The 21,480-nt window shown below is 37.7% G+C and overlaps 1 protein-coding gene across 10 annotated transcripts; it reads right to left on the reverse strand.

The window, feature by feature from the left end:
• Nucleotides 1-2,225: 2,225 nt before the first annotated feature.
• Nucleotides 2,226-15,096, reverse strand: LOC111593025 (cyclic AMP response element-binding protein B). 10 transcript variants are annotated; one of them, XM_030224257.1, is made up of 7 exons: nucleotides 8,175-8,305; nucleotides 7,371-7,453; nucleotides 6,364-6,767; nucleotides 4,907-5,140; nucleotides 4,585-4,753; nucleotides 2,649-2,807; nucleotides 2,226-2,519 (listed from the first exon to the last, which is right to left on the reverse strand). In XM_030224257.1, exons 3-7 carry the CDS (start codon nucleotides 6,658-6,660, stop codon nucleotides 2,311-2,313), a joined length of 1,068 nt encoding a protein of 355 aa, XP_030080117.1. In that variant the 5' UTR covers nucleotides 6,661-6,767; nucleotides 7,371-7,453; nucleotides 8,175-8,305; the 3' UTR covers nucleotides 2,226-2,310. The 10 variants fall into 10 exon arrangements, 9 of the variants coding, with proteins under 9 accessions (XP_030080117.1, XP_023161339.2, XP_023161337.2 ...); XM_023305571.2 differs by having other exon boundaries at nucleotides 7,371-7,484; XM_023305569.2 differs by lacking the exon at nucleotides 8,175-8,305 and adding an exon at nucleotides 8,061-8,144 and having other exon boundaries at nucleotides 7,371-7,992.
• Between the last annotated feature and the right edge of the window lie 6,384 nt (nucleotides 15,097-21,480).

Below are 21,480 nucleotides of genomic sequence, written 5' to 3' on the forward strand. Positions count from 1 at the left end.
ACTTTGTTGTTTTTTGTTTGTTTTTATTTATTTGCATTTGTTTTCGGTTGTCAGTTTTTGTTTTGTTTTGTTTTGTTGCTTATGTTTTAAATATTAAAATTACTACCTTAAAAATTATGCAATGACAATAAAAATATTTGTTATGCAACTTCGATCCGGGCTGCTAGATCGATCGCCTTTATGAACTGCTTAAAAGTTGCGCCGTTTTCTCCGCTCTTTGTTTTTCTTTTATTTATATTTGTTAAATAATTTTTCGCTTTCGCTTTTGTTTTTGTTTTTGTTCTGTTTCGTATTCAGAAAGTTTGTTGCTCATTTGATTTTGACATCAAAAATAGATAGATATATACATATATGTATATATATATGATTTACGTGTGTGTGTATATCGACTCGTGTATATATATTGTATATACATATATATATATCTATACTATATAAAGTATTTATATATATATATTTTGTTTTCATTTTTACTGTGTTTGACATTGTTTCCGATTTCATTCTTCTTCTTCATCCTCTGATGCACCTCGACCTATTGTTCCTAGATGCATATATATATAAAAAAAAGTCGCATGAGGATTTCACGCTCTGCCCGCATTTCATAAACTTGTTGAATATTTTCTTTGTATGCCTTTTGCTTCCGTTTTAAATCATTTTTCATTCATAACAACAACTGAGTTGATCACAAGAGATAACGAGAGTTTTATGTTTTGTTTTGTTTTGTTTACATTTTCATAGTTGCTTCTGTTGCATTTACAAAATATGTTGAAGCTTTCGTTGATTTTCTTTTTCTGAGTTTGTGATTATTTCTCTCTCTTTAATTTACTTTGACTTTGTTTGTTTTTGTTTTCGTTTGTTTTGCTGCCTTTGCTCACAAAAAAAAAGAAACGATTGAAAAAAATAGAATTTTTTTTGTTTATAGAACAATTAATTATTTCATTTTTCCACTTAATTTCTTTTCTTTTCTTGTTTTCTTTAACATAAAATCAGTTAAAATACAAATAGTGTACAAATATTCGCTAACTACATAGTTTTGTTAATATGTATAAATATATAAATTATATATATATATATATATATATATATATATATATATATGTGTATATATATAAGGATTTATACATAAAATTGTTTTTGTCGCGTGCGCACAGAGAAAAAAAACATTTGTGTAGCCTATGCTAAGGGGGAGGGGGCTGTGGGTTGGGGGTTGACAATTTGTGTTTATTAAATTTAAAGAAACGGCCATATCTAAAATTATGTAACAAAACTTAATAAAGTTGCATACATACATACATATATATACATATATATATATATATATGCGTTTCCTTCTTTTACAAATTACAAATTACAAATGTTAAAACTTAATTAATTATGCTTTGTTTTAGTTTTTGTTTCTGTTTCTGCTTTTGTTACAATTTGGAGGCTGGTGAAAGAATTTCGCTAGTTGCTTTGTTGTTTTACAAAAATTTAGCTAAACACATTTAAATTAGGGTTTTGTTTATATTTTACGCTTTACGCACAATGCACTAAATTCAAGATTTCTCCTTAATGTATAACAAAGTAGTGTATATAGATGTATATATATATATATATAAAACAAAAAAAAAATAGAGAATTTTAAAATACAAATAATAGCAGTAAAAATTACTGTGTAGCATAATTTAATTAGGAAATACAACTAAAGCATAAACATAAGCTTTAAAATAATATTACACATTTAAATTATAAACATAATTACATTGTGTGTGGGTGTCTGTGTGTGTGTGTGTGTGGGTTGAGTGTTTGCTTGCTGTTTGCCGCTTGTTGTGTCGCAAATGTTGCTCACAACATTTCGTCAACAAGTGCGCGCAGCGCACATGACCAGCACTCGATGTGTGTGCGTGTGTGTGTGTCTGTATGTGTATCTGTGTATGGCAACAACAACATCAACATCAACAATAACAACAACAACAACAACGACAACACGATCATTGCATATAAGTTATACTACATAATTGTTTGTTTCTTTTGTATGTAAATCATGATATGCGGCCGGTTGCAGTCGTCATCGTCCATGTCTGTGTCCCAGTTCGTGTCCTTGTTCTCCTTCTCCTGCCAACCAGCATATTCGTCCTTGTCGATGTTGTTGCCAGGGCTTTGTAGACATATAACTACAGCAGCTGCTATTAATGCTACTGCTGCTGTTGCTGCTGCTGCTGCTGCTACTGTTGCTGTTGCCGCTGCTGCTGCCGTCGCTGCCGCCGCTGCTACTGTTGCTATTGCTGTCAGCCGCTGCTGCTGCTGCTTATGCCAGCATCGGCTCCACGTTCAATCGTTCTTGGTCTGACAGTAAAGCTCTTTCAGCGACTTGAGCTCCTCGATGAGCGCTTTGTTTTGGTTCTCTAGCACCGCCACACGATTCTCCAGGCACTTAATATACTCCTTCTTTTTGCGCCGGCATTCGCGCGCCGCCTCCCGATTCTTTTGCAGTCGAATCTCTCGCTTGCGTGTCTGATCCTCCGGAATGCCACTGTTATCTAAGAGGGAGACACAGAGAGAAAGAGAGAGAGAGAGAAAGTGGGAGAGAGAGTGGGGAAGAGAGAAGAACGAGAAGAAGAGTATAAGTATTGCTTTTGCTCAGTTTATTGCGACTAGGTGGCATTTACTGGTATTGTATGGTATCCGATTGGATAAAAAGAAGTTCGACTCCGATGCCATGTGCAGCAGTGGACTGCTCGCTGTGTTGCCGCCGCCGCCGCCCCCCGCCCCGCTACCCAGCTGAGAGCTGAGAACGTTGCCATCGGACATTTGCAGTGCTCCACTCGCTGCATCATCAAGTGGTTTGTGATATACGATATTCGATATACGATATTCGTTTTACGATATTCGATATACGATATTCGTTTTACGATATTCGATATACGATATACGATATTCGATTTACGATATTCAATTTTTGAATTTTTTATTTTGGGATATGGTTTGGGGGGGGGTTGTTGGTTGTTTGTTGTTGTTGTTGTCATTGGGTTTTCGATGCGATCGTATTGATAATTATATTTTTTGTTTTAAATATAATTTTTTATGTGGCATTTTCGCGAGCAGTAAAAAAGAAAACAAACAAAAAAAAACAATAAAAATTATAAGAAATCACATTTTTTGTTTTGTTTTTTTTTTCGAATTTCGAATTTGTTGTTGTTTATTGTGAGTGTCGGTGTTCGGTGTCGGTGTCGGTGTCGGTGTTTGTGTTTGTGGTGGGTGCGAGTGAGCGAGCGGGCGAACGATCGAACGAGCGAGAGGCGATATATTTGTTAGTTTGAACAACAGCAACGGCGACGGCAACGGGCGACGTTTGTTATATAAGTACATATGTATCATGTAGATGAGCGATGAGGATGTTTGTTGTGCGTTTAACCTAAACTGAATGCGCGCGTGTGTGTGTGTGTGTGTGGCAGCAGCAGCAGCAAAAAACAACGGCAACAGCAGCAACAACAACAACAACAACAGCAGCAGCAGCAACAGCAACAACAAAGGCAACAGAGTCGCGTGTCAAAATCAACAAACGAAAAAGTATGCAAAATATGTGTGCTTATGTGTGTCTGTGTGTGTGTGTGTGTGTGTGCGAGTATTAAGTAATAGTATTTACAGTTATAACATGATAAAAGACACTAAGACGAATGATGCGCGTTATCCTAATCAGTTTTATATACAATTCAAATGTTGTTCATGTGCTTAAAGCAACAGCTGCAACAACAACAGCAACAGCAACAACAACAACCACAACAACAGCTAATGACGAGTGTGCATGGGAAAGAGCGAGATGGTTAGAGAGGAAAAGAAATGGATAGTTGTGAAGCAACAGCCGTGATGAAGTTGATGATGTCTATAAACAATAACAACAAAGGCACAACTAAGTTGCATATATCATTAGAAACATGTGTGTTTGTGGCAATGAACAATGAAATGAACATGAAATTGATATAACAGAGCCCTCATAATACATTGAACTGGCACATTATGGAATATATATACAAAAAGTTGCTATAAGTCTATTAACTCTTCTATGACATTGGCACAAGTGGCTAAGGCTTAGGCTATGGCTGTCTAATGACATTATTTATACAGTTACAGCGTTCTCTGAACAACATTCTTTACGATATACATAGTTCGGATGTTTCTCATTTATAGACATGGCACTGAATTATTTGTAATTGTAATTTGAAACGTATAAAATGAAAGCTTCTTTATGCAAATACAAATTGAGTATGGGTTTTATGATACATATATATATATATATATATATATATAATAGAATGTTTACTGTATGCTGATGCGCTGATGTTGTTTGTGCTTCTGTGTGAGCTCTGAGCGCCATTGGAAGAGTATTTCGCATAAAATCAACAAATTGAAATAGAGACAAAGTTAGGATAAGAAGCTTAGGCATGGAGCTGAGGTGCACTGGACACATGATTACAGCAAGAGAGCGAACAGAGCAGGAGTATAGTTTAGAGAGAGACAGAGGCATTAAGAGACAAAGTCTGTGGCTCACAATTGTTGCTGAAGAAACACAAAAAAAAAAAAGGAAGGAGAAGAACGAGGAATTACCGCTCATGTCGGGTCCACTGATTTCGGTGAAAATCTTATTGTACGACGGCCTTCGTGTCAGATTGCTGCGGTGATGCTGCGAATCATCGTCTGATAAGCTCTCATCGCTGTCCTCCGGATGCTGGGTATTCGGTTCGGGTTTGATCTTACATTGAAAATTTGGAGGGATCTGAAAGGAATGCGAAATCGATTAGCATATCGAGCATATATAACGCCGCTACATATACTTATGTATGACTGTGTGTGTGAGAGTGTGTGTGTGTGTGTGTGTGTGTGTGTGTGAGTGTGTGTTAATGTCTGTTTGTTAGCATCTGCTACGCACTTTGTTACGCACTTGCACTGCATTGCTCGTGGTCGTATGAATGACCGTCGTGTTAGCCGGCTTGGTCATATAGACGACGCCGGTGGCGCCGCCCTTATGCATCGCTGATGCGGCGGCCAGCGCCTGCTGTTGTTGCTGCTGCTGCTGCTGTTGCTGCTGCTGCTGTTGCTGTTGTGTGCCGGCAGCGGTTTGTATGACACCCGAATGATTGGCCGCCTGTATCACGGATTGTACCTGTGCGAATAGAGAACGCAATTAGCCATTATCGAGCTGAAGTCACATTAGACTAGGTAAGATGGGGCCACATTTCGCATTTCCTCAAATAAACTTTCATTTAACTCACTCATGAGTTAATTGTTTTCGTGTTTAAATAAATGATTAGTATCGATATTGTCAGCTGGCCAAGTTCGAGCCAAGTTCAAATAGATTCCCATATCAAATTTTCAATAGAGAGAGAGAGAGAGAGAGAAAAACCTTTACGAATGCGCCACAAAGCAAATGAAAACAGTTAAATACGAGTTTGTGAGTCATAAAGCTTCAAGAGTAAAAACCCATGTCAAGCTTCTTGCGCGTTCCAAGCGTTGTTCTCTTTTTACTTCATCTAATTATCATTAGTTAATTAATAACTTTTGTGGAAACATAGAATAAATTCTAAATATAACCGAAGGGGCGTGATTAGCCGAACCCATTAGTCCGCACGAGCTGTTTACTATTTGGAATAGCCCTACTTTCCACACTTCATATGCATTTTACGCGTCCCATGCGTCCAGCTATGTTTGCTGCCACATTAATACATTAGCTCTACATTTCTGGATGTATTAGTTCCACATTGGAATAACAAGATTTTCTTAGACTTTCCATGCGTTTCAAGCGTCTTGCTTTGAGTACCTACCCCTATACTTGCTCTACATTTCTGGATTTCTGGAAATAGCAAAAAAATGTTAGACTTTCCATGCGTTTCAAGCGTCTTACGCGTCTTGCTATGCAAGCATGCTATCTTATTAACACATTAGCTCTACATATCTAGCTACATTAGTGCTACATTGGAATAGCATAAGTTTGATAGACTTCTTATGCGTTTCAAGCGCCGTATTATGCGTAACTGCTTCCATATGCATGCATTCGTTGTTCAGTACTTCTACATTTTAGACTTTTTAAGCGTCAGAGCTATGTCACTGCATGACACTTAATGGACATCTTAAAGTCTCTCTGGTCAATCTCTTACACCTATCAAGTATAGATCGAAGAAGTTCTAGCACATAAACATCATCAATAATCGACCTCAAATACATGTTATATATATATATAACATATACATATATATATATATATATATATATATATATATATATATAAATATATATATATATATATATATATATATATATATATATATATATATATGTTAAATTCCTTTGGAGAATTGCGCATTGGGCCCATGGTGCGACGTGACTTACCTGCAGGCCGTGCTGCGTTAGCGCCTGGATTGGGTATTGTATATTGCAGTTGGCGGTCGTTGTCAGCACGGATGCCGCGCCGCTGGCATTGTTTGTGTTGGCCGTCGCTGGAACGCCGCTCGTTGTACTTTGCTGGTTCTGTTGTGTTTGCTGTTGCTGCTGCTGCTGCTGCTGTTGGCCGCCTGTTGCTGCCGCTGCTGCTGCGACAGCGGCGGCGGCCGCTGCTGATGTGACATCAACGTCGTTGACATTACCGCTGGAGGCCGAGTTGCCGTTCTCCTCGACGATGCTGTCCATTTTAGCGATTTTCAGCAGCACCGTTACGCTCTCCGACAAGTGCTTCAGTTTGGCGTCTTTTCCGTTTCAATTTTGCCAGTTTGAAGTTGATGGATGCTGGACGACGACTGCACAATCCAAACGGGGAAGGATGAATCGGCGGGCGGGCGGACGGTCGGTCGGTCGGTTGGTTGCCAAAGCAATGAAAGAGATGGGCCGCGCGCACACACACACATTGAGTGAGAATAGAGACAGGAACAGAAAAAAAAAAGATAGAAAGAGAGAGAGAGAGAGACGGAGAAAGAGAGGGAGAAAGAGAGATGTGCACAAAATTGGTTTCATTGGTTTTTGGTTACAATATTGCTTGATTGGTAATTGCTAATTGTTAATTGTTCGTTCTAACAACAACAACAATTATAATAATAACAACAACATCAAAAACAGACTAACACACACTCACACACACACACACCAACACACACGTTGACTGTCACTGTCACTGCTGCTGCTGCTGCTGCCTCTACAACTGTTGTTTGGTTTGTTTTGTTTGCTTGCTACAAAAATGACGACGACAACGACGACGACGACGATGACAACGACAAAACAACAACTGCGGCAACAACAATAACAGCAACGGCCATACTGTCTCAACTGTTGTGTGTATTTTTATGAAATGACGTCATGACGACGTTGTGTTATAGGCAAACAAAACAAAAAAAACGCAAACTTACTTTCTGATGACATCACTAAAACGTTGCTGCTCCTCTTGTTGTTGTTGCCGTTGCTGTTTCTGTTTCACTTCGCTCTGCGCGCGCTGGTGTTTGTGAATGTATATACATATATGTCTATATATATTTATATATATACGTATATATGCATATAGCTGTGCCTGTGTGTGTGCGTATGTGTGTGGTGTGTGCTTGTGTCGCGTTGCGCGCTGTGCTGGCAACTTGTTGAAAAATTCAACTGTACGCACGCCACACTCAAGAGCAGAACAGAGAGCTAGCTCCGTTTGTTTTACGCTACTACGTAGCTGATTGCTGCTGATGCATAGCTTGGGGCCGCGGATTTTTGGTCCTAAATTCTTCGCACAGGCAAATGATTTGTTATTGGATTTGATTGGTCGGACGGTGACGGCGACGGCAGGCGGGTGGTCAATGGCAAAACACTTTTCACACAGTTGGCAGCACGCGCGCACTGCACACAAAATTTTTCTGCTGTTATCGTTGCTTACGTTCTTTTTTCAGAGCAGCGCTGTGCGATTTGTTTGTCAGCTGCCTTGGCCAATGGCAGGATGCAAGGACACAAATTGTTTATTGCTAGTTTAGCACGCGCGTTTTAGGTCACATTCAACTTTAAATACAATTTATTGATCAGGTTCTTGGCCCTTTTTGCGCAAAATATTATTTTGTATTGCTCACTCGCTCGCTCGCGCTGCTTCACTGCCTCAGTACTGGCGCAAACACACACAAACTCATCTACACACACACAGAGAAACAAGCACACACACACATTCACATATAGAAAACACGCACTCTCAAGCACACATATGCATGCGCACGCAGCAACGGCAACCCCGTTTCACAGTCAAGCGTTGCCAGATAGTTGTCTTATAAAAAGAGCCACAATATTTTTACAATACGTTTTAACAACACAAGCCAAATCAGAAAAATAATAAATATAATAATATTAGTGTATTATTTACGTATTGTTTGTCCGAGATTTTTAAAAATTAAACACCCTGCCTACTATATAAAAAAGCGCGCGACAAATTCATACACAGCTGGCAGCATAGCAAACAGCTGTTGGGTTGTGCGACACTGCTGACACCAGGGTTGCTACTCTACCCAGTTCTGGCGGTCGATTAATTAATTTGAAATAACGATTATTCATAAATTTCATAAGTGCTTAGCTGCTTACCAGCTGCTGGTAAATTGGTAATTAATTTAAGTACTAAAGTAAATTAATAGAAAGTTGTTTTTGGTATTTGCAAGCTACTGACTGTTTTAAAGCTGTAAAAACCGTTTGACTTGTCAATACATATTTATGCATACACAAAATAACCATAATTAAAATGAATTAACGAGAAAAAAAACGTTTTTTACAACAATTGCAAGTTTTTAGAATTACAATAGGCAACAATAATCTATTTACAGATGTCGTCTAATTGCACCATTGCACGTTTTGCTTTCATACATTCCACTGTGACTCTCATTTCTGACACCCGCTTCGCTCACACAGCCCCACAAAACGCCGTGCTGTCTGTGCGAGTCACACTCCAAAAGAGTGTGTGAAACAGAGAGAGAGGGGAGTAACTGACCGACTAACTGACTCAGTGCATGCCATTTTACCGTTGCTGTTGTTGTTTTGGTCAACAACAGAAAACGAAGTTGGCGCCGTTCGGTCAGAAAATTTAAAGCCCTCAGTCCACATGCATATGTATACATACATTCGTATGTGTGGATATACATAGTTGTATGTATTCGCATAATAATTATTAATGAAATTTAAGTAACAACTTTTAGCTTAACATTTGAAGGCTCTCGGCCAATGTGTAACAATATTGAAGCATTTAATTGACGTCTTGATGAATCAAAGCAATAAAATATCAATTAAATTGCTAACTATTATTTATATTATTATGTAGAAACTAATGATTGTAACGATCTGATTTGACACGTTATTAATATGTGATCATTTCACAAACTATTTCGTTTTAATACTTTTACTATGAACTTAAGAGAGTTTTAATATATAATAATTCTTTTGGGTGAAATGCTGAAATGTTCTAAATGGTTCTAAAGAAAGAAGAATATTTTGTTTTTCTAAGTGGCTGAAAGACTTTTTGATTTATTATTCTAAAGACAATAAAATAAGAAAATTTTCTCGATCAGCCATTTAATTGATTTTATAATGTGGATAAACCATCTAGCTAGGTTTGCACCAAAGGAAATAAAAAAAGTCTCGTTTTAGCACTAGGACAAGACGAGAAGAGAGAGTAGACGATTCATATGCAAAATCGTCTCCCCTCTCTTCGCGAATCGCAAACATTTATGCATGGGTGTATAAATATGTGCATATACGAACGTGCATAAGTACGTATGTATGTATGTACATATGTGTGAAAGGAAGCCAATTCACTTTTTTTTTGTGACGGCAGCTTTCCGCTAGCTACAGGTTAGTTCACGACTAGACAAACTCGTGCTTTTTATATATCGCAGCTGATTAAAATGTTTTGTTCCTATTAAATGTTGTGTATTCGTTGCACTGCGCGAGCTGCGAACCGACTGCATATAGAAATATATAAAATATAAAGCACAGTGACACTGCACTTAAAATGCTAGCTCGAATTGAATTGATGTTGATGCGCGTGAAAGACAGCGGGAGAGAGAGCGAGGAGGCACTGATTCAGTTCAAAATGATTGTTCACAGCGCTCGAGGTGGGTGCGTGAGAGGCACGCAAACCCAGGAGTTAAATAAATACAAATGTAGCTTTCTAGCTAACTATCGATTCAATCGTTTTAAAAAAAAAACTAATATTTATTTAGCTGAACTGATGGCCAAGACAATAGTGAGTCATGTTCATGAAGGATTTAATTACTGAACAAATTAAACTACAGTCCCAAGTTCGATTCGTAGACGCCAGCTTGTGCATCACTAGGTAATCAATAGGTAATATTATCAGGAAGCGAATCTGTGCGCGTCAAATTTTCCTTTTTAGTTTTTCACTATTTGTATTGTCGAGAACGATAGTCACGCTAACATCACTAGATGCTTCAAGCTGCCTGCCTAGGCAAGTGAAGCTGCGTTTGTTGCTGCCGCAACCACCCACAGCTCCGTTCTATTATTTATTTATTTTTTTAAGTTGAGTTGCGTTGTGCTTGTCATCGCTGCGTAAGCGCAACTTAAAAATACTTGCGGTGACCATTCAAAGAGGTAATTGACACCGAAATGCTCAACAGTGAGACATAGCGAGAGAAAGAGGGAGAGAGCGAGTGACACAGGCCTGGAAGGTGGGTAGGCAGAATGACGAAAGCAAAGAAAGGCGCAAAAGTTGCAAAGCTGAAAAAGCATATATAAAAATCTGGCAACGTCATCAACGTCATTGACATCATCGTGGCTTATTGGTTACCCGAGTTCAAAACCGAAACACTCGCCACATCAAATTATGCCATTTAATTTGTTTTTATTCCTACATATGTGCACAGTACATGTACATACATAAGTATACGTACTGACTTGCTCTTGTTGTTGCTTCTGTTTTCATTTGACATTAACAGCAATCGTAGCAGCAAGTCACAGTGAAGACAGCCAACGGGAATGGCAATATTTGCCTGCTGCATTTTAATCAATTCCAATCAGTCGTATTTCGCTTTTGGGCTTTGGCTTTGCCAGCGACGGCGACTGCGTCTACCGTTTTCTCGTTCTTAATGTTTCGCGACTGCTCATACGCAAAATGTGACGTCAGCATGACTTATTTATAGCCCGCCTCATTCATTGCATTTTGCTGCGAATGCTGCTGTATTTGTCTGTATTAATTAAAGCTAAATGAGTGCACAGTAGCAGCAGCAACAATCGCAACAATCGCAGCATAAACGAAAACAGTTAGTACTTGCCATGCGAACTCGAAGCAGAATGGCAATGGGAAAGGGAGTGGGAAATGGGGAGGGAGAGGAAACGGCAGAGGAAGCGGCAACTGGAATGTGTGTGCGTGCCACTGCGAGTGCGTGGGAGACAGAAGCGGTAGGTGCCGCTGTCAAACAAACCAATTGTTTGGGGGAATAAACTTTTGCCGTTAGAATCTGTTGCACATGGCCAACAAATGCCTGTCAACATTGTTGCTAGCCTTACCTACCACCCAACAATACCCACTCGACAGCTTTCATGCGGATTATCAGCTAGCAGTAATTTGATAATACAACCGTTTGGCGTCTACACAACACACTCCAATATCTATACATACGTACATACAGATGTTTCTATATATATATATATATATATATATATATATATATATATGTAGTTATATACCATGGCTGCAAGCCGATTTGCCAAGAGCAATTTCAGATAGAAATTTGATTGACATTTTAGCATGAACTGACCCCTAAATCAAATGGTAGCAAATTAATTAATTTTCCTTTCACTTTAATTTTGAAAATTAAAAAAATAATTTAAATTTGCAAATATTGAATAAGGCTTTTTGCATCTAAGCTAGGTGAACTAACTCCTAATTGAGCTAGCTTAGACTGTGAACTGAACCAACAAGCATTTTATCTGTCGTCTGCAGCCCTGGTATGCATATGTAAATATGTATATACGTATGTATGTGTGTGTGTGTGCATATATGCGAATGAATATTTGTTATCATTTCTGTATTGTGGGAGGGGGCCCCCCGTTTTCGTTATCAGTGTTGCTGTATTTCGTAGAACGAGAAAAATCAGCTCAACTTCGCAGCTTAATTGGAGCTGGGACTAAGGGAATAAGGGCAACATTTGGAGGTCTCAGTTTTTCAAGTATTGACATATTTATTGTCATAATGCAAGTAAATGCTTAATTGTACGATATGATCTTCATTTCCTTCTCTGACTGACTGACTGACGAACTCGCTGTGATTTGACTACTACTCACACGGTATTTTCTATTGATGACGTCATGAAAGATCTTAAAAACAAGCGAAGAGCTAGGCAAAAAAAAATACATAAAATAACTGTTGTATGGATTTTAGAGCTAAGTGTAAACATACATATGTATTTTCGAATAGTATCTGATGATATTTCAACTGTGCTCGTTTGATAGATGATTTCAAATATTATCTGATTGTAACTGCAAATTCTATTTGTATAACGGTCAGAAACAAGATATGAATATAGATTAATGGAACTGTAAATTTATATACCTATATAGTTATATGATGTTGATAAGTTTCGCTGAACTCAAGAGAATCTTAATATATATGTATATTTATTTCCTATTTAATTTATCATGAAGTTAAATATTTGATCTATCGATAAGGTGACAATTTTGCACGCATTTATAGTAATGCCTTGATTGGGCTCCAGCACGAGCCATGACTAATGTCTGGCGCGGGCCATAAATTGAGTGCTATTAAAACACCTCACTTATCGGGAATATTAAAGTCAATTATCTGAATTTAAAACGGGCGTATTTTAGGGAACACCTTGATAGAATATATCACTCTGGATTTAAGTGACACTATGACATAATTGTGCTATATCTATATCTGCACTATATCACATTACATCATATTCTGCTACCTATATATAATATGTCTATATAGATATATGTAACCTATTTGTACTTCCTTGACATAGAATTTCGATATGAATTTCATATGCGGAATTGTCAGGAAAATGAGTCAGTTTTGTTTACTATTTCAGGAGTAGTCTTTAAAATATTGATCAAATAACCACAAATATCATAACAAAAAAACGGGCTTCTTCTATTACAATATAATAAAAACCTTACACAACGTGGAATGACAGGGAGAGAGAGAGAGAGAGCGAGAGAGTGATATAAATAGGTGAAGTATATAATCGTTTGTTTTTCTTGCCTACTTTTTCTAGGTAAAGCTCATATATGACCTAAATAATACTTGGTATGATAGATATATGAGCGTGAAACAACTGTCTACACTTTTTAAAGTAAATTTTATAAAATCAAAAAATATAAAATCAATTAAAATAAAACAAGAAATGTATGCACCAGAAATTACTTAGCTCAAAAAGCTAACATTTTAAAATCAGAAAGTTGCCTTCAAGGCCCACAAAGTGTTATAATTATTATTATTTTTTCGCATCAAAATATTTAATGTTTTTTTGTTTGTGGCTTTTTTATTTTTAGTTAAGCGAATTTTATTATATATAAATAAATAAATAAATATATATATATATATATATATATATATATATATATATATATATATAATAAACTTACATTTATTATTTGTTTTTAAGCAACACTAAATTGAAATATATTCAATTTTTGTTATCGTTCTGCAGGATCATTGAAAATTTCTGAGTCGCTCATACTTTTGGATATATATATATATATATATATATATATATATATATATATATATATATTTTTTTTTTTTTTTTTTCATGTATATACTTTGTTTCATTGCTTATTTAAGTGAATGACCTTCTAGTAAAACTGTTTCTGGCTTTGCGTTTCTTTCAAAATAATAATTAATATTAAATTAAATTAAATTTAGTTTAAATGAGTTAATGCTCTCGATAAGAGTCATTACGCGAACACTTCTGTCTAGTGGTGTTGCCACACCCCCACACTCGTCTCTTATCATATCTTACCCGCTATTGTTGTTGTTGTTGTTGTTGTTATTGTTGTTGTTGTTGGTGGTGGTGCTGTTGCTGTTGCTGTTGCTGCTGACTAATAACAATGAAATTCGCCACAAAAAAGACAAAAAGCAAAAAATTTTCGCGTAACAGCTAAAAATTTGTAATTTTTGCAAGCCGCTTAATGAGATGTTTTAACAACAATATACATCAATAAATAACAAAAGCAATGACAAAAAAAATCAAGAAAAGAAAATAAATAAATAACGTGAAAGAAAACAAACAGCTTTTGCCGTTGCGCTTGCTTCTGCTGTTGTTGTTGTCGTTGAGTTTGTTGCGCGCTTTGCGCTTTTTGTTTTTGTTTTTGTTTCTTTTTTTTTCTTTTCGTTGTGTTGCGATTACGTCAAGATTTTTGTTGTTTTGCCGATTTGTATTTGATTACAATACATTATATGTACAAATTATACATATATATATATATATATATATATACGTATATATACATATATGAGTATAGATGTATTCGTATGCATGTACATGCATATGTATATATGTATACAACGTGCAGTTGTTGTTCTCGTTAACCGTTTGGCGCTCTCTCCACTGGGCTAGCGCGTGCGAGCGAGACAGCGGCTATAATTACTTGCTTAACTTCTTACACAAATATTTTACACATGAAGAGTGCGAAAATATTAAAAAAAAATGGTCACTCTCACACACGCACACATGCTCACTTGGACACTAGTAAATAAGGGGGTTGTTGTTGTTATTATTATTGTTGTTGCACTTCTAGTACTGTTACATATATACTATAGACATATACGTATACATATACATATGTAGTTATGTATGCTTATATATGTATACGTATGTATGTATGTTTTTGGCGCCCAAAATTGTGCGCGCTTCTTCTTATTCTTTAATGGGCCGCACTCGTCACCTTTTGTCGTTGTTATAGCTGTATAGTTGTAGTTGTTGCTGCCGGCGCTTGATGACGCGACGACGGCGCAACCGACTGTATGTTGTTGCTGCTGCTTATTGCGACTGCGATTGCGATTGCGATTGCTAGTATTGTTGTTGTTGCTGTTGCTTTGGGGGCTGCTGCTCGTCGCTGCTGCTGCCTCTGACGCCGCTTTACGTAGCCGAACTGAAAAGCAATACTGACACCGATGACTGACTAAGCGGCCACGACGTGGCTACGACGACGACGACGACGTCCATGTATATGTATGTACACATATAAACGTCGACGTCGAAGCCGTCGCAGCACACGTCACCAGCAGCGGTAGCAGCAGCAGACAGTTAGTGATGTGCACGTGCTTGTGCATAAAATTAAACTAAGTCACGCACGAAAAATACTTTCTTAAGACTGAGATATTTATAGAAAGTCAAAAGGGTTAACTGCTTTCAAGGTATAAATCTTTGTATATGTAAAATGTTTAAAACGTGCACAAGCAATTAAAACAAACATCTAAATACTTAAGATTTGAAAACAGAAATCAATAAAAATGCTTATATTGCGATCATTACTTATTTATTCGCTTTCGTACAATGGGCTAATACGTTTTAGTACGAGTAAAATTGAGAATTCAATGAGAGAAAGGGGGATAGCACATAGAGTATGCAGCAGCTAATTCTGCATTCAAGTGAGTCACGTAGTCGGCAACAGATTTTTATAGCGTGCCGCCCATTGTATATGTGTACATACACATGTATATTATTATATAATTAATAGAGAAACTAAATGCTAGAAATTTTATGTTTATTTCGTATGTACATATCAAACAGATAAGACGTTGCCTCCAATGTATAGCAGGTTGATGTCTTTGAGTCGTGCTTGGAATATTTCTAACACGCTTGTTTCTAACAGCCACAATAATAATACACATATTAATACATGCATACCTTTGTATGTTCTAAGATGTTCATACATATATGCATATGTACACACACTCGTGCATGTTTGCATGAGTTCGTGTGCTCCCTGGGCTGTTTCGTAATTTTGTGCTTTGTTGTTGTGTGCTCTGCTTAAGCAGCAGCTTCTTGAAGTGCAGCGGCAGCAACAATTAAAGCAACACAAACAATAATAGCAAAACAAGAGCGTTAAACGTTATCGTCGCCACGTCAAAGTCACGGTGCTTGACGCTGACGTCGATGTCGATGTCGATGCCGATGCCGATGTCGATGCCGGCGTTCCTACTTTACACTCACCACTCTCATTCCATCGCTCTATCTTTTGCCTATTCGCACTCTTTGGCGCTCTGGCGCACGCCTTTCGCTCACACACTTGTCTTGTCTTCTGCGCTTACTCATGCAGAAGCACAACAACTACACACATGCCAGAAATATTTTTAAATAACTAACGCAAGTCAAGTTCTACATTCGCAACTACATGCGCATTTCTCTATGTATTGGTCATTTGAGAGACAAGCGCAGATATGCCATAAGAAGGAAAGAAGAGCACGCATAGCTAATGCCGACGACGCGATGTTGTTGTTGCTTTTTTTTTTGTGCCGTTACTGTTTTTTTCATGTGTTTCTTGTTGCTGTTAGCGCACAGTTATGGCGTACGCCGCAGCAGAGGCACGACGGTGACGTTATTTCGCTAGCTCGCTCGCGCACACATTGAGCGCACTTAACTCGCTCGCACATGCGTGTAAGCAATACCAGCTGACTAACAAGCGAAATCCATAGCATACGTTCAGGCAGGCCATTAACCGCTTATTCAAAACAACATCAATTACCTAAAATAGTTAATTAAAAAATAGTAAAACAAAGAATTAATTAAAAGTTAAGCTAGTTCCTATCAAAATATAAAGTTATATTACAAAAACATTTCAATTCATGTATAGAAGCTACACTTGCCTTGGCCCTCGCCTGCGGTGTGTAATTGCTTCTATTCTTAGCCAGTCAGTAAACTACTTTTTACCATAGCAGAAACCAATTAGCCAAAACTTCATCAAGTACAGTGAAGGAGAGCAAAAATCTGACCACAGGCAGGTGCAACACGTACGACTCACACCTCGATGACGTTGGAACAAACTGTCGAACGAACAGGAAAAACATATTTTTTCACAGCGTCGCAGATGAAATACCCTTGAATATATAAAAAATAAACTAAAATGATAGTTGCTTGTAAAATATTACGCACGTAAAAGTAGCTAAATAATATATATAAATTATATATAATATTTATGAAAACATATACAAAAATGTAGCTAAGTGAACTTTAAGAACAGAAGAAAAATGTTGCGTTTTCATGCGATTCTTGTTTGCTTGACTCCGCTGACGACTCTGATTAAAATATATATATATTATAAATGAGGCTGGCATTGCGTCACGCATAGTCTGTCAAAATTACAGTACCCTCAACGCACCATTGCCCCATAAACCTCAAACTGAGGCTACATTTTCAATTTGGCAACTTGGCGTATGCGTAATACAATAATCACAGTCATCACACACACAAGCACACACACACAAATACTGATGCTCTGATGCTGTCTAACGTCCACATTTCTCTAACCGAGCCTTACTGTTGCCTCACTTGACAGAGATACATTGAATATTTGCCTTACCGGGGCGTTTGAATGAGCGCGCGGCTTACATGACGTATGCTTCATAAACGTTGCATAAATTACGCATACGTCGCATATTGCGTTACGCCGCGTGTGCAGCTGACAGCGGCGGCCACAGTGCCAAAATTTAAGCGAAAAATGTAATGCCAACAGCCTCATCAGCCAAACCTAACGCCAACCCCTCCACCGCCCCCGCCTCTCCCTGTCTCTCGCCCCTTCAATCTGTGCCCCCTTTTTACTGCTCAGCAGCGGCAGTAATGTGATTTGAAAGTGAGCTGCTTGGGGCATTTATTTAATAAGAAATGCGCAGGGGCGTGTAAAGCGCTATACGTAATACGTTTATAACCGAAAGCTAGCACCGAAACACAGCGGCAGGCCAAATCCCTACCTGCCTGCCTTGCCGCGACCCCCAACGACGGACGACGCCCAACGACGAACGGCAACCTGCCCACACATTCATCAGGTTGAGTTCGCATGGACATGGCCCGATGGGCCATTGCGCTGACGTAGGCAGGTGGGCAAACAAACTTGCTTACCGAGAATGAAATCAGCAGCAGAGCGACAACCGGAACAGGGCAACGTGAAGAACTTATGTCAAAGGCAATTGAGATTCGTGTGTATCCTCCAAGTGACCACACAGTGCTCGCTCTGTTAGCTGAACAGTGCTGGCAAGGCTATAATATAATTATTAACGGATTCATTGAATGTTCTGGACACACGAATTGCACTAGCCATAGCAGAAATGGAAGGAAACGTCGCCGTTCAGCACTGCCTCGATTTTCACCTTATGATCTTTCCTTATGAAACAAAATGCTGAGGGATCAGGCCGGCGGAGAAACTCAACTGATGGCAATAGGAGGACCAACCTTTCCTTCTAGAATGTATAACGCATTGCTGAAAGAGAGGTTATTTCCGGACGCGTGTGCAAAGGCAAAGGTGACCCCAACACACGGTCGACTTACCACCTACTGTGCATGTTAAACACGACCGGAACTTACTGGAAAAGCTAATAAGGCCTAGACTGCGGTAGAGCCAGCTGCAGCCTTCAGTTTCAGGCAACACACACAGTCTATAAAAGAAGCTACTGATGAAGTGCTTCAGGCAGTCGGAGGAATGGTTAAGGGTAGAGCATACTTGTGTCCGGTGGTGCTACCGCTTCAATATAAGGAACGCCAGGTGGGTGTCTCTGGAACAACGTTCCTATATACCAGAATATGAAGTGGGCATGTTTAGCAGTTGCTAGCGATGCTGTGTACTCCAGTAGGCTAAGGGGCAGTATCTAAGTGATATAGAGTAGTCGGAGAAACTGCACAAGGGTCGTCCTTAGGATCTTTGTAGCAACAGCTTTGAAGATTGCAGTCCGCAAACAGCTCAAAATCTAGTGCTATGTCGAGGCTCAACGAAGGCTTAGCTAAATCCTGATTCGCTTTCGAGTCCTACCACTTGCTACCCCAAGCACGCAGTTACTTCTGTCTTGGGCTAATCGGACAACTATTCGTTAGACGCGCAACTCAGCTGACGTTTTGGGCACAGCCACAAATTGCAACCAGCTCTTTAAGTAGACTGGCTAAGGGCAAATGTTAGATTTACGGAAATGGAAGCAGTGAAGTGAAGAGTGAAGCAAAGAGTATGAGCCGTAAGCCTAGCTGCGGCCTACTGCAAATCGTATTTGTTGCCGGAATCTGCTGCATTTACTGCGAAAATGCAATTGACGAAGCAATGCAAAGCATAGAAGAACTCAGCGACCTGGCAGAAGCTATGGCTGCAGTCAAGCTGGAGATGCTTGAAAAGGAAGTCAGTGATTTCTCCGAAAAGTTATTACGGCGTAAACAGTGGAACAGGCAGAAGAGGGGAAGAGCAATCTTAGCTCGTCGGTAAGCAGCAAAAGCAAGTGCAGGCAGACACATCGGTCCGAGCTATGGCCTGGCTAATGCCTAACTTAACCACAATTGTTATTATCATTGCTTTTATCACTGTTAAGCGAGCGAGTGAATATACCCTCTTCAGGCTCGCAACAGGGCACGATAATGGCAGCAATCATCTGAAGACAACACTGCAGGATGTTGTGGGCGTGTGCGTGAAGGCAGAAAAGTATTCGCAATATATGAATTGTGCGCAGCAAAGCTCATGCGGTGCTTCTGGCCAAATACATATATGTCCAGATGTCCATATGTCCAGAAGTGCACAAAGGAAGCAACGCTTATACCTGAGCCCCCCACGGGGCGTCGTCAAGCTGTGCGCTGAACAATGCAGACTTGGGGGCGTACACAGGTGGCAGGAGCAGGGCAGGGCAGATGGGCGTTTGTGAAGCTGGCTTAAAAGAAAAAGTTGCTCTTTGACAAAACGTTTGCCATTAACTTGCTGTCGTTTGCTATTGTTCAGTTAAGTAAGCCAAATTGAATAAATAGAAATTTAAAAAGTCTCCAAATTATATGAAATATTTATTTAATATTATATTTTTATAAGTGTTATATATTATAAATTTTATATATTTTCATTTTTATATAAGTTTTTGTTTTATTTTTTATTATATGTTATTTTTTGTTATATATTATAAATTTTATATATTTTCATTTAATATTATTTTTTATAAAAGTTTTTGTTTTATTTTTTATTAAAAATTATTTTTTTTTGATATATTATAAATTTTATATATTTTCATTTAATATTATTTTTTATATAAGTTTTTACTTTATTTTTTTATACTTTTATTATTTATTTTTTTGTAGTTTTATTTTTAAATGTAATATTATTATATTTCATGTGAATTTAAATATATATATGTAAAATATATAAAATTTTATATATTTGTATTTTAGATTAATTTTTTTATTTTGTTTTTATTATTTCTTTTTTGCTTATTTAATTATTTATTTTAATTTTATTATAGTTTTGTCTTTAATTATTAAATTATTATATTTTATGTGGATGGACTTTTATATATGGATGTATATGTATATATGTTATATATTATAAATTGTATAGATTATTATTTGATACAATTTTTAATATATATTTTTATTTTATTTTTATTAAATATTTTTTATTTGTTTTAAATTGTTTTTTCTTTTTCTTTTTAAATAGTTTTGTTTTTAAATATTAAATTATTATATTTCAGTGGAATTTAAAGTTTAGCATGTAATATAAAAGCATAATATTTTTAAGAAATTTATAGTTTTATATACAATATTCAGTTTTAATATTTAATATATAATATTTAGTATTAGCATGATTGATATAAAAATATAATTTTATATTTTATATGCAGATGGTATTATTTTTTCTACATTTATGAAATATAATATTTATTTGATATCTATTGCATAATTTGTCAAACAACTGAATATGACTGTTAAATTTAACATAATATTATTTTTGTATTATTTTATTTTTATTCTTTATTTGTAATATTTTTATGTTTTTTGATATCTGATATAAGACCATCCAGACAATATGAACAAGCGACAACTCGACATCCACACGCATTGTGTATATAAGATGTATATGTAGGCATGTGCCTCTCGCTCTAACTGGTATCCACTTAAGCAAACAAGTCGTGTGGCACATACTGCAAAAATTGAGTTGACGCCTGGCAAGCAAACTTAAGCTGTCACCCACATGCACGGAGCTCGCCTGTAGCCGGAGTGTTGAACTAGAGGTTTACTTGTGCTGTGTTGCTTTCTCTGACCCCCCCCCCCCCCCTTCCTCTCTCTGTGTCTGCGTCTGTGTGTGTGTTTGCTTAGCGTTGCCACGCGACAACTTGTTGCACGTCTGATAAAGGAGTCGACATCAAGCAGCGGCAGGTCGTAAGCAAGGACAGCAAAGCAGTTGCGCGTCTCTTGGACAGGAAGAGGAGATGTGCACCGTTACATCCTGTGCCATTTCTTGAACTACATCGCCCCAGCCCCACCGGGGCCAAAGAAAATCATATCAATGGATCAATCTCGA

The sequence above is a fragment of the Drosophila hydei genome, unplaced genomic scaffold (assembly GCF_003285905.1).
Source record: "Drosophila hydei strain 15085-1641.00,03,60 unplaced genomic scaffold, DhydRS2 tig00000426-arrow-arrow-pilon, whole genome shotgun sequence".
In the NCBI taxonomy this organism is placed as follows: Eukaryota; Metazoa; Arthropoda; class Insecta; order Diptera; family Drosophilidae; genus Drosophila; species Drosophila hydei.

What these genes read in the sequence shown, in the direction of transcription:
- LOC111593025 (XM_023305573.2), bottom strand. Translation starts at nt 6,660, where the DNA reads ATGGACAGCATCGTCGAGGAGAACGGCAACTCGGCCTCCAGCGGTAAT. An exon ending in TAACGCAGCACGGCCTGCAG is followed by an intron (nt 5,141 to 6,363) that starts GTAAGTCACGTC and finishes CTATTCGCACAG; the next exon opens with GTACAATCCGTGATACAGGC. An exon ending in CAGTGCAAGTGCGTAACAAA is followed by an intron (nt 4,754 to 4,906) that starts GTGCGTAGCAGA and finishes CATTCCTTTCAG; the next exon opens with ATCCCTCCAAATTTTCAATG.